Raw genomic sequence first — 13,518 nt, forward strand, 5'->3', positions numbered from 1 at the left:
ACCACAACTGAGCAAGGCTTGGCCCGGCCCCCCAGTACTGTTTATTTAAGCAAGCTCTAGCAGTGTAATCCAATCAATGTCAACCATCTAAAAGGGTTGAATCTTGTAGGCTATCTCAAACTGCTGGTGAGACAATTAATTAATTATGAAGAGGGAGATAATTATAAACAGGAATGATGACAGGGCAAAAACTACAACATAATAAACAAACAATACTTAACAAGACAAGTAAAAGTCAAAGGCAGGGCAGACTAAAGAAAAAGCAATGCTTCTTGTTGTAACTGTTACATTTATTCAGTTCCTTTTTAATAGAATGAGAAAGCAGTAGTCTGTTGCAGACCCTAGGAGCATGTTCCTAAAGTTCCAAAAAAAAGTAGGATTTATTACTGCGGCGAGACGGTTGTGTTTCTCTCTGACTGAACTGAAACAGCTGTCGTCAGTTTGTATGGCGAACTGTTTATGTTTTGTTGTTGATTGCTGTGCATGAGTAGTGAATTGTTGAAAAATGGGTTATGATCTCCGTTTGAGTGATGTGACAAACTCCATCACTTTTATGTGATTGTTTAAGTAATTAAAGTGATATAGATGATGACATTATTGAAGATGACTTTGATATTGACTTTTGAGTTTATAACTTAAGCAATATGGAACATTCAATGTAGATGTACAAATGCTTATGCAAACAAAAAACTCAGTGACAATTAGGTCTACCTAAACCGGTGTTTGTTGTTTCAATTTAAATTAATAAAATATGTTTAAACGTATGTCTTCTTTGAAGTATCATATTTTCTTTATAGGCTAACCTAATCTATGTAACCTTAATCTAGCAATGTAGTTATTTTATTGTATGAAAACTAAATAAAAATAATATGCTCCTCCTTATTTATAGTAATAGCGAGAAGCACATATATATGTGTTATCAAATGAATTTATAACAGGTATCGGTATCGAGTGCAGAATGGAGAATCTGAACCAAAGTTCTGGAATCAGTATCGGAATAAACCAATTCTGGAATCGGCCCATCACTACATAGTACACATTCTTGTGTAGACTATGTTGGTTTCAGTCTCTGTTTGCTTAACCACATTACCCTTTCTGTTTCAGACTATGCTGGGTCTTAGTCCAGAGACAGTGGCGCCTCAGTATCGCAGTGGTGCCACAATACTCACTCGTCCAGTTTCTTCTTCTAAACGAGACTTTGACACTGATAAATCTGTTTGGCCTGTCAACAAACCGATTCCAAAAGTAGAAGCTTTATATCAGTGCTCTGGTAAAAAAAAAATTGTTTAGTAGAAATAACTTATTTCTTAACACGTTCGCTACTGAGCGTCGCATATATGCGACACCGCGGTCATTGCCACAGACCGAGGTATACATTTGGATCTTACACATAGACCGGCTGTCACTTGGATAACAGTACACACAGACCACGGGCGAAAACCTGTAAAACAGTGATCATTTACATCGTAATACGCTACAATTGTGTTTGTAAATAATTTATTCTTGTTTTTAGCGAATTTCCCTATAGGGAAGTAGCTATTACCGTAGGTGGCACGGTAAGACCTAGACCCGGGACCGATTTACTTTTTCATTTTGATGTCCCCAGAGGCCAAAAACACCATTCGTTCAAATTTTTATATATGTATATATATATAGACTTATATATATATATATACGTCCGTGAACGCGATAACTTAACTTGAGTAATTTTTGTCCGATTTTGATGAAATTTGGTTTAAAGGTGTAAAGCGGGATAAACTTGAATGAGTTCGCGAACCAGCACGATCGGACCATGGGAACGGGGCTTTACGGGGGGTTTTATGGGGTAAAAATTGGTTTTTCTCACTTTTGACCCTCAAAACACAAAATTTCCCGATTTCTCTTTAGACCTTTTTAAAGAGCTTAAAAAAACAAATAATTTAGTTAGGGATAGACGGGATTGAATTTTTAGTTCGGGACGGGACGGGACGGGATTTTTTTCGGTGCATAAAAAGAAATTCTTGAGTATTGCAGTTACCAAAAAAGGCATACGAAATCAATCTTTACCGTTTGTGGCACTGATCTATAAAAACCAAAAAATGGGTAACAATTTTTCAGGTACCTATAGAAACTTGTGACTCGCGGTCACGGTGCGATCGTCAAAATGACGGCAGTAACGGGGTGATCGTCGGTATGACTCGCGGTCACGGCATGATCGTCGGTATGACTCACGGTCACGGTGCGATCGTCGGTATGACTCCGCGGTCACGAGGTGATCGTCGGTATGACTCGCGGTCACGGCATGATCGTCGGTATGACTCCGCGGTCACGGGGTGATCGTCGGTATGACTCCGCGGTCACGGCGTGATCGTCAGTATGACTCCGCGGTCACGGCGTGAGCGTCGATATGGCTCCGCGGTCACGGCGTGATCGTCGGTATGACTCCGCAGTCACGGCGTGATCGTCGGTACGACTCCGCGGTCACGGCATGATCGTCGGTATGACTCCGCGGTCACGGCGTGATCGTCGGTATGACTGCGTGGTCACGGCGTGATCGTCGGTATGACTCCGCGGTCACGGCGTGATCGTCGGTATGGCTCCGCGGTCACGGCGCGATCGTCGGTATGACTCCGTGGTCAAGGCGTGATCGTCGGTATGACTCCGCAGTCACGGCGTGATCGTTGGTATGACTCCGTGGTCACGGCGTGATCGTCGGTATGACTCCGAGGTCACGGCGCGATCGCCGGTATGTCTCCGCGGTCATGGCGTGATCGTCGGTATGACTCCGTGGTCACGGCACGATTGCGTTATGATTCCGTGGTCACGGCGCAATCGTCGAAACGACTTCGTCTCCTGCGTTCGCGGACCTATCGCTCGCAATAGCGGCGTCATCGGCACTCGCGAAGCGGCTAAATCGCCGGCGATCGGACCAAATCCCGTCCCGAAAAATTCCCGAATCAAATGTAATCCCGTCCCGATAATCGGGAATATTTTTTTCCCGAAAAATTCCCGAAATTTCGGGACCCGTCCATCCCTAAATTTAGTATATAAAAGTATTTTTGTTCGATTATTAGCAACGGAGAAAATTAAAAAAATTGTAAATTTAAAATTCCCATGTTATTCTTATGGAGAATATTGTCAAATGTTGTAGTTTGCTTGTTTATGGATATATTTTGATCAAACTTGGCAAATTTATTTATTTTGTACTAAGCTATCAATATTTTACTCAAAAACACACTTTATTAGTTTCCTTGTAGCAGCAAACCTAGGTACTCGTTAAACCTAATGTTATAAAATATTTAACTGAAAATCAATTCAGACAAATGGAAATTCGCTTAGTCGGCAGGTTTGCTGCGGCGGGGGTATTTTGTATTTTTTATAACCTTTTGTAATGTCGCATATTTGCGACGCCCAGTCTACAGCGAATACAATAGTGAAAACTATCATAGTTTTCTTAAAATAGACCAAACGTCGCATATATGTGACAGTGCATTTTTGTTTGTATTTTGAGGTGAAAGTAAGTAAAAAAAAAAAAAAACTGATTATTCAAGAACAGTTTATAACTGGACAAATATAAAAGCTACATAGGATAATGCAGCATACATACTGCATACATACATACAGTGATGCAGAAAAGTAAAGACCAGTTTTTCCAATTATCATATGACATCACCAATCATCATATCCACAGACCAAGTGACGCAGTTGTGCGTCAGACATCTCTGTAAACCACTGCAGGGAATTCAGTGCCTTCAAATAGACCGTTATAAAGATATAAGCGTTTTAATAACATTAGAATCCTGACGCAAATATGCGATGGCAGTCTATTTTAATGTGACTAGCCGTCTATGGGTGGAAACCGGCCGTCGCATATGTGCGTAGCTGGTCAATGTGAATGAAAAATTTCGTACTATTGCAGTAGCGAACGTGTTAAATTTATTTTAAGTTATTTTAGATTTTTTGAACTTGAAAGAAACAGGAAAAAGTTTCACAAAATAAACCAACTAAATTAATGTTAGTAGGGCATAATAGAGGAGAGGGGCATAGCTTTTTCTTTTCGCTTTTATTTTGGTTAAAAATGGACATTTCGTGTAATAACCCTTTGAGTGCCAATAATAATAAATCACAGCCAATAAATTAATTGCAATGTATAAAAATAATCTCAAGGGCAAGTTAAGCTACTATAAAAGTAAATATTTTACTAACATCAAAGCACGTGTGAAACACAGGTTGTAAAAGGCTCCAGATTTAACATACAGTAGAACCCCTCATATCCAACCATAACATAATAGTATCCAACCATAACAGGGAAGAGTAGGGGTGGTGGGGTTCTGTTAGCAGTAGATGAATCTATTAATATCCAGAGATTAGTTGAATTAGAAACGGATGGAGATAATATTTGGGCTAGTTTAAAATTTACTAAAACTTTTTCTGTGATATTAGCTGTAGTTTACTTTCCACCAAACTCGCATGTTAGTTCTTACAAATCATTTTTTGATAAGTTGGATTTATTTGTACGTAGACAAGAACATATAATAGTAATAGGGGATTTTAATCAGCATATTGTAGGGTCTGGATATGATTTATCTAAGGGAAATGAGACTTGCAAACAATTAATGTATTATTGTAGTTTACATAATTTGGTGTCAAAAAATAATATATTAAATGTAACTGGTAGGACTTTAGATCTAGTTTTAAGTGATATAAATAATTTGACTGTTGTTGAAGAATCTAATCCTATTGTAAATATTGATGGTTATCACCCCGCGCTGTTATGTGAATTCCAGATGGTACGGGGGGTGAGAGGGGGGGATACAGACCTCAGTGCCGACACACTACACACACACACATACGATTTTACAAAGGCAGATTTTCTTAGAGTTTACTGTGACATCCGGGACTGCGACTGGTCTGAAATGTTTCAGTGTGATGATTTAAATAGCACTTTGGAAATTTTTTACAGCAAAATACATACAATTCTTCACACACACGTTCCAGCAAGACGCCTCAAATACCGACCCAAACATCCCTCTTGGTTCTCGCCCGAATTAAAATTAATGATAAAAAATAAAGAAAAAGTTCGCAAACGTTTAAAAAAATTTCAAATGAATCATCTTCGAGATCAGTACAAACAATTACGTTCTGAAATAAAATTGAGAATAAAGACAGATTATGATGCATATATTACAAATATCGAAATGAACTTGTCTAATAACCCACAATCATTTTGGGGTGTTATAAAGAAGTTGAGAGGAGCAAGTGATAAAGGTCCACGAACTATGCAATATGAAGATAAGGAAATTGAGGGAAATGATATGATAGCTGAGGCACTGGCTAATTACTTTCAATCTGTTTACCAACCCAACGACCTTGACCTTGACGACCTTGTAAACCAGGCGCTTTGTTCGCCAGTTTTGGAGAATGTCAATTCATTGATTATTTCTGAGATTGGTGAAGTAGAAGTTTTAAATGCTTTGAAAAAATTTAAATCAAAAAGGTCATTAGGTGCAGATAACATTCCACCTTATTTATTAAAGGGCTGTGCTGATGTTTTAGTCAAACCACTTCACTTCATTTTCAACCTCTCATTGAAGAATAACTGTTTTCCAGATATTTGGAAGATTGCAAAAGTAGTACCAATTCCAAAAAAAGGTGTTCAAAATGACATAAAAAACCACAGACCAATTGCAGTTGTATCTTCTCCAGCTAAGGTCTTTGAGTGCATATTATACAACAGATTGCTCGGTCATGTATCAAATTTTATCACTCCTCATCAACATGGTTTTTTTCCGGGCCGATCAATTAATTCGAATTTAATAAAATTTTCACAGTACGTTATAAATTCTATTGATCAGAACATTCAAGTTGATTGTGTGTACACCGATTTTGAAAAAGCATTTGATAGAGTTAATCACTTAGTGTTATTGTCTAAGCTGCATTACTATGGCCTATCTGAGAACACATTAAGATTATTTTCTTCATATTTATACAAACGTAAACAGTATGTAACATACAATGGTGCATGCTCCAACACATTTCTGGTGGACTCAGGTGTCCCCCAAGGTTCAAATTTAGGGCCTTTATTATTCATAGTATTTATAAATGATATAACCAGGTGTGTAAAACATAGTAAAATTTTAATGTACGCTGACGATTTAAAAATTTTCAAAAATATTAACACAATCTTGGATTCTCAACAGCTACAAACTGATATTGATGAACTAATTGCTTGGAGTAAAGAAAATATATTATTTAATGTTAAAAAATGTGCTGTTATGAGTTATACAAGGAAAACTACACAAACTATTGTAAATTTTCCTTATTCAATGGATGGTGTTGTCTTATGTAGAAAGTCAGCATTTAAAGATCTTGGTGTTGTTTTCGATAGTAAATTTCTATTTGCAGAACACGTGATGAACACTTGTAAGGCAGCTTATTCAGTATTAGGTTTCATTCATAGATCTTGCAGCTTTTTAAGAAATTTAAACTCAGTAAAATTATTATTTTGTTCATTGGTGCGCTCAAGATTAGAATATGCATCAGTTGTATGGTATCCTCATCAGCTTTACCTTGTAGACATGATTGAGGCGATTCAAAAAAGATTTTTAAGATTTATGTATTTTAAAACATTCGGTCACTATACATTCAACATCTCATACCACCAGCTCTTGACCATGTTTGATATTACTAGTCTCAGTGACAGAAGGAAGTTGGCCGCCTTATCTTATCTCCATAAACTGGTGAGCGGTGTTCTGGACGATAGTGACTTGCTGGGACAAATCAATTTTCACGTTCCACGACACAATTCACGCAGCACTCTTGTATTTACCCCTCGTTACTCTCGTACCAATCTTGGATTCAATTCTCCACTAAATATTATGTCTCGCACTTCTATTCCTATCAATTTGATATATTTCATTTATCACTAAAACGGTTAAATGTCTGTTTGTTAAATGAATTCAAACTTTCTTATCAGCGTTAATTTATAATTTTTCTAAATAGTACATATTTATTTGTTATATATTTATATTATATTTATTATATTTGATTCATGACCATCAGTATTATTTTAGTTAGTATAAATTCTCTTGTTACTGTATATTTAAATTTTATATTGTCATTCTTATTTATATTCTTATTCTTATTTATATTTTATATTCTTTATTTATATTTTGAGTGAAACTGTCACCATTGAAGACGGACATTTTTTTACCTAGTTGTGTTATTATTAATTGTAATATCATGTTAACATTCCTGTTATTTGATTAATGCTACAAAGTAATTGGCATGTGCTGTTTTGTAGCATTGAAAATAAAATAAATAAATAAATAAATAAATAAATAACGGGACCGGGCCATGGTCGAAACACCAAAAGGTCAGATATCAGGAGGAGCATAACCTACTGTCTCCGCAATATCTGTAATCGCCTCCCGCAACCGCAGCAAAAGCCGTCAGCTCCAAATTTGGTAATTATCTTCCGCAACAGCGGCAACACCCGTGAGCGTAAATTTCACATTCTCCGATTTCGGTCTCCCGAACAGTCTCCCGGAACAGCAGCAACACCTGTTATTCGCGACAGTGGTGATGGTCTGCCGCGATTACAGCAACATGGGCGATCGGCCTTTCCATTAACCAATCGCGCTCAGCGCTATCGCTCCTGACAGGAAACAAGTATACGGTCGGACACTAGGTTTGATATAACGAGGAATCGGATATTCTGAGGTCGGATATGAGGGGTTCTACTGTAGGATGCAAATAACACTTGTGCTTGCAGTATCCAAATCAATGATAGATTCCAAGGACTAATTTAAACACATGTTGTGTCGTTAAAAAATGTTAAAACAAAACTTATTAACCCATCCTTCACTCATATTTGGGTTAAAATACGCACCCAGGTGGCGTCCTCATCTCAATACAGTAATTGATAATTGTCTTTTGTTTGTGTTATGCCAGGGGAAGCCCAGTATGTTGCAGATATCCCTCAGTTCCCTGGAGAGTTGCATGGAGCTGTGGTGCTGACAACCGTTGGTAAAGGAACTATCTCTGCTGTGGACTCCTCTCAAGCACTGGTTTGTACTTTGTATAACAAAATATAATGATTATTTACACGCCTTGCAAGTCGGGATGCATTGAGAAATAATTAAAATTTAATAATCCAACACCGCTACATTGAATTATTTTTTTCTAGCAAATCATCTACACAGTACAGTAGCAAATTACAAAATAAATACAGTACATCAGAAAAGGCCCTTTCAATTAATACCATTTAACACTGGTTATTGAATACACTTGGGGTGTTTTACCAAGCAATGGGATAATTTTGACTGTTCAAAGCTGTTGAGTATTTTACCAATAAAGATTATAAACAAATGTTGAACTAAAACTCTTGAGGAAAAGCCAAGGCCGTTTTGTAGTTTTCAACAATGGACCGTCGGAATGGGCACGTTGTTTCACGATTATAAAATATTATTATAAAATATCATGTGTATTGTTATTTAAATGCAACTGTCAAAAAAATTCTAAAATATATATATATATATGTATACAGGGTGTCCACCGACCGGGAAAACCGAAGTCGTTTCCATGACCGCCAGAGACAATGATGACGTTTCCGTGACCGTGGGAGACGATGATGATGTCCAAACTCCAGATGGCCGCGGGATTTTTTAATGATTTTGCTGCGATCGCGCATGACGACGATGACGTTTCCATGACCGCAGGAAATGATGATGATGTCCATAAACTATTGCTTGACTATGATGACTGTGGGAAATTATTAGAATTAAGCTACAATCGCGGAAGATGATAACTTTTTGTGATTGCGGAAGACAATTATAATGTTTCCGTTACCGCTGAACAATATCAGGATTTTTGATTTTGTCACTACCACGGAAGACAGTGGTACTGTTACTGTTTCTGTTTGGGGCAGTGCGGAGTGCGGAGAACCACAGTCATTGGTCGCGCCGCTTAGTTCTCCTCGTCACTCTTGACGTGAAGAATGCGTTCAACTCCGCCAGGTGGAGTGACATGCTACAGGCGCTCGAGCACACATTCCGCGTCCCTCCTTACATATTGCGAATGATTGAGTCCTACCTTTCAGACCGCGTCCTGCTCTTTGACACCAGCGAAGGTCAGCGTCGGATCTCTGTCACTTCTGGGGCTGCACAGGGATCGATCCTTGGACCTGATCTCTGGAACGTGTCTTACGACAGTCTGCTTAGACTCGAAATGCCAGACGAGACCCGCCTCGTTGGCTACGCCGACGACGTCGCTGCTCTGGTTGCAGGCAGAACCGTTGAAGAAGCAGAGCTTAAACTTGGTATAGTGATGCTCCGTGTCAACGAGTGGATGCGGGACCACGGCTTATCGTTGGCGGTTGAAAAAACAGAGATCGTGATCCTAACCAAGAAAAGAATTCCCACCGTCCTTCCTTTGCAAGTAGGCCATGCCCAATTGGAGACCAAGCCGTATGCCAAATACCTTGGTGTTATGATTGACAGCAAAATGTCTTTCGGCGAGCAGATAAAGCAAACTGTTGACAAAGCCGCTAAGGGATTTGTTGCCCTTAGTAGGCTTATGCCAAACGTCGGCGGCCCCCGCTCCTGCAAACGCCGCCTACTGATGTCTGCCGTCCAATCAGTACTCTTGTACGGCGCTGAAATCTGGGCCCACGTGCTGGAGAGGCGTGTCTTCCGTGACAGGCTCTCCCGTGTTCAGCGTCGAGGTGCCTTGCGAGTTGCTTCCGCTTACCGCACGGTTTCCGAGCCAGTGTCATCCCCGTCTTTCATCTCGCGAGGGAGCGACAGGCGATCTACCGCAGGAGACCTGAAGTAGATAGAGAGACTGCAGCCAGAGAAGAACGCAAATGCAGTTTCGACCGCTGGCAGCGTGAATGGGAAGCCGAGTCTCGGGGACGTTGGACCGCCAGGCTCATTCCTAGCATCCGACCATGGGTGGAACGGGAGCATGGTGAGGTTGGGTACTACTTGACTCAATTTTTTTCGGGTCACGGGTACTTTCGGGCCTTTTTGCACAGAATGGGGAGGGCTGCCAGCTCGGACTGTATGTACTGTCCAGGCATTGCAGACACGGCTGAGCATACCTTCTTCTTCTGCGACAGGTGGCATGTCCGCCGAGCCTCCTTGATCTCCGAGATCGGCGTCGACATTACTCCCGACAACATCGTTGGAGCTATGATACAGGGGGAAGGAAACTGGAACTGTGTAAAGCAGTTCGTCGAAGCCATACTTCGGGATAAGAAGGTCGACCTCGATCGGCCTTAGTTTTCTGAGGAAACCAGAAGGAAAGCCCTAGGGGCGTAGTATAAAAGGCCTAGCCCGAAGTAATGTGCGAAACAGTTCCAGGCTAGTGTCCTACCCCAAAGCAGAACAACGAGCGACGCTGCGACATTATCGCGGACACGAAACGCCGAGAAACGCGGGCCTGCGGACACATTTACGGAGTCATAACGACGATCGCGCCGTGGCCGCGATTATTGGACCGACGATCGTACCGTGACCGCGAGTCATAACGACGATCGGGCTGTGACCGCGGAGTCATACCGACAGTCACGCCGTGACCGCGGAGTCATAACGACGATCGCGCCGTGACCGCGAAGTCCTACCGACGATCACGCTGTGACCACGAGTCATACCGACGATCACGCCGTGACCGCAGAGTCCTACCGACGATCGCGCCGTGACCGCGGAGTCATACTGACGATCATGCCGTGATGGCGGAGTCATGCTGACGATCGAGCCGTGACCGCGAGTCATACCGACGATCGCGCCGTGACCGCGAGTCATGACGACGATCGCACCGTGACCGTGGAGTCATACCGACGATAACCCCGTGACCGCGGAGTCATACCGACGATCGCGCCGTGACCGTGGAGTCATACCGACGATAACCCCGTGACCGCGGAGTCCTACCGACGATCGCGCAGTAACCGCAGAGTCCTACCGACGATCGCGCAGTAACCGCAGAGTCCTACCGACGATCGCGCCGTGACCGCGGAGTCATACTGACGATCGCGCCGTGACCGCGGAGTCATACTGACGATCGCGCCGTGATGGCGGAGTCATGCTGACGATCGAGCCGTGACCGCGAGTCATGACGACGATCGCACCATGACCGTGGAGTCATACCGACGATAACCCCGTGACCGCGGAGTCATACCGACGATCGCGCCGTGACCGTGGAGTCATACTGACGATCATGCCGTGATGGCGGAGTCATGCTGACGATCGAGCCGTGACCGCGAGTCATACCGACGATCGCGCCGTGACCGCGAGTCATGACGACGATCGCACCGTGACCGTGGAGTCATACCGACGATAACCCCGTGACCGCGGAGTCATACCGACGATCGCGCCGTGACTGCGAGTCATGACGACGATCGCGCCGTGACCGTGAGTTCTACAGACGATCACCCCGTGACCCGCGAGTCACAAGTTTCTATAGGTACCTGTAAATTGTTACCCATTTTTTGGTTTTTGTAGATCAGTGCCACAAATGGTAAAAATTGATTTCGTATGTCTTTTTTGGTAACTGCAATACAGTACTTTTTTATGCACAGAAAAAAATCCTGTCCCATCCCGTCCCAAAAATCGGAAAGGAAATAAAAATTCCGTCCCGTCCCGTACCGAACTAAAATTTCAATCCCGTCCATCCCTAGTGTGTTTATATAAAGAAACTATAGTACATTTAAAGTTTTACTTCTGAAGACCTTGTTAACACTTGTTAAGGTATGTGTATATATATACGTATTTAAAAAAAAGTAAATTTAAATAACCTGATTATGCCTACCCCTTAATAGTTTTTTAGTTTTTTGTTTTAAAAGTAGGCTATACAAGTTATTGAAATTTACTTATTTTATTTAACTATATTACTAGTAGCCCTAAAGAGTGAATATATATATATACAGGGTGTCCCGTAACTCTCTGGACACTTGTATATAGCGTTATTCCTTAGGTCAAGACGAACACATTTCACCATAGGAACATGGGTCTGTGGTGTCTAGTTTACCGACTGTCGGTATTTATGTGTTTTTTACAACAAAAACTAATAACTCCTAAACGGTTTGAGATACAGCTTTGATATTTTGCAAAAATGTTAATCTTATTAAGACCTATTATCGTTAGAAATTATACTAAAAAATCATTAACCGTTTCAAAATGGCGGTCATTGAAAATATTTGATGCCAAATTTCACGAAAACCGTTAACTTTACAAAAAAATTGCAAGAGACAAAAAAGTTTGTAAATTTTATGTAGTTTTCAATGATACCTAATTTGTTAAGATTGGATAAATAATAACAGAGAAACGTGTTGTTTTCTAAATGTATGACCACTTTTCTCCATTTAAACAATACTAATACTCCTTTTACGTTGTTTAGCATTGTTTAAATTGAGAAAAGTGGTCACGCGTTTAGAAAAGAAGACATTTCTCTGTTATTATTTATCCAATCTTAACAAATCAGGTATCATTGAAAACTACATAAAATTTACAAACTTTTTTGTCTCTTGCAATTTTTTTGTAAAGTTAACGGTTTTCGTGAAATTTGGCATCAAATATTTTAAATGGCCGCCATTTTGAAACGGTTAATGATTTTTTAGTATAATTTCTAACGATAATAGGTCTTAATAAGATTAACATTTTTGCAAAATATCAAAGCTGTATCTCAAACCGTTTAGGAGTTATTAGTTTTTTTGTAAAAAATACATAAATACCGACAGTCGGTAAACTAGACACCACAGACCCATGTTCCTATGGTGAAATGTGTTTGTCTTGACCTAAGGAATAACGCTATATACAAGTGTCCAGAGAGTTACGGGACACCCTGTATATATACCGGTATATAAGTCATTATTTAGCTTTTTAGTTTTAGCGCTTGCGGACACATTTTGAGGTTTTCACAGGCCGTTGCAGACACGTAGGAACCATTCTGCTTTGGGGGTGTCCTAGGAGACGAGGGGGTTTTTTAGCCGGTAGTCCGGGGACAATGAGCCCGCGGGAGTCCGGCACTACTGAGTGGCCATTGAGCCTCAGTGCATTTTTACCATGTCCATAAGATGCATTATAGCATTATAGTTTAGTTAAAAATGCATTTTTACCTCCTCCCCATAAAAAAAAAAATAAAAAAAAACTGTTTCTGTTTCTGAGGGAGATATTCAGCATTTTGCAGTTATCGTGGAAAACGATGATGGTGTCTCTACAACAGTGGTAGATGATCTAGATATAACCTTGAGTTTACTCAAGCTCTGAGCACTCTCTAGTTTAAAAAAATTTATAAGTTACAAATATATGTATAAATGTATGGAATTAAAAAAAAAACATAAAAAAATAAATAAAAAAAAATGTTTTTAATTGAAATAGGCCTAATGGTACATCAGAAAGGTAATTTGAATGTATACAAATGTACTGTACTTGTTTTATCTAGTACTAGCTGTACCCGCGGGCTTTGCCCCGCTTAACTTCATAAGTATTCGCATGGCTCAATCACGTCCTGGTTGAAGTTCGTTCGCTACGCTCACTCACC

General features: G+C 40.6%; 1 protein-coding gene across 2 annotated transcripts in view; it reads left to right on the forward strand.

Annotated features, from left to right (window-relative positions):
- Positions 1 to 13,518, forward strand: part of LOC128996166 (xanthine dehydrogenase-like) — a 111,877-nt gene that overhangs the window by 45,292 nt on the left and 53,067 nt on the right. For both annotated transcript variants that reach the window (XM_054421418.1, XM_054421339.1), the window contains exons 12-13: positions 1,105 to 1,270; positions 7,933 to 8,048. In XM_054421418.1, the coding sequence (XP_054277393.1) occupies positions 1,105 to 1,270; positions 7,933 to 8,048 (282 nt within the window). The remainder of the gene's footprint in view (positions 1 to 1,104; positions 1,271 to 7,932; positions 8,049 to 13,518) is intronic.

The sequence above is a fragment of the Macrosteles quadrilineatus genome, unplaced genomic scaffold, assembly GCF_028750875.1.
Source record: "Macrosteles quadrilineatus isolate MER2022 unplaced genomic scaffold, UCM_ALF_1.0 Scaffold_1__1_contigs__length_201487025, whole genome shotgun sequence".
NCBI lineage: Eukaryota > Metazoa > Arthropoda > Insecta > Hemiptera > Cicadellidae > Macrosteles > Macrosteles quadrilineatus.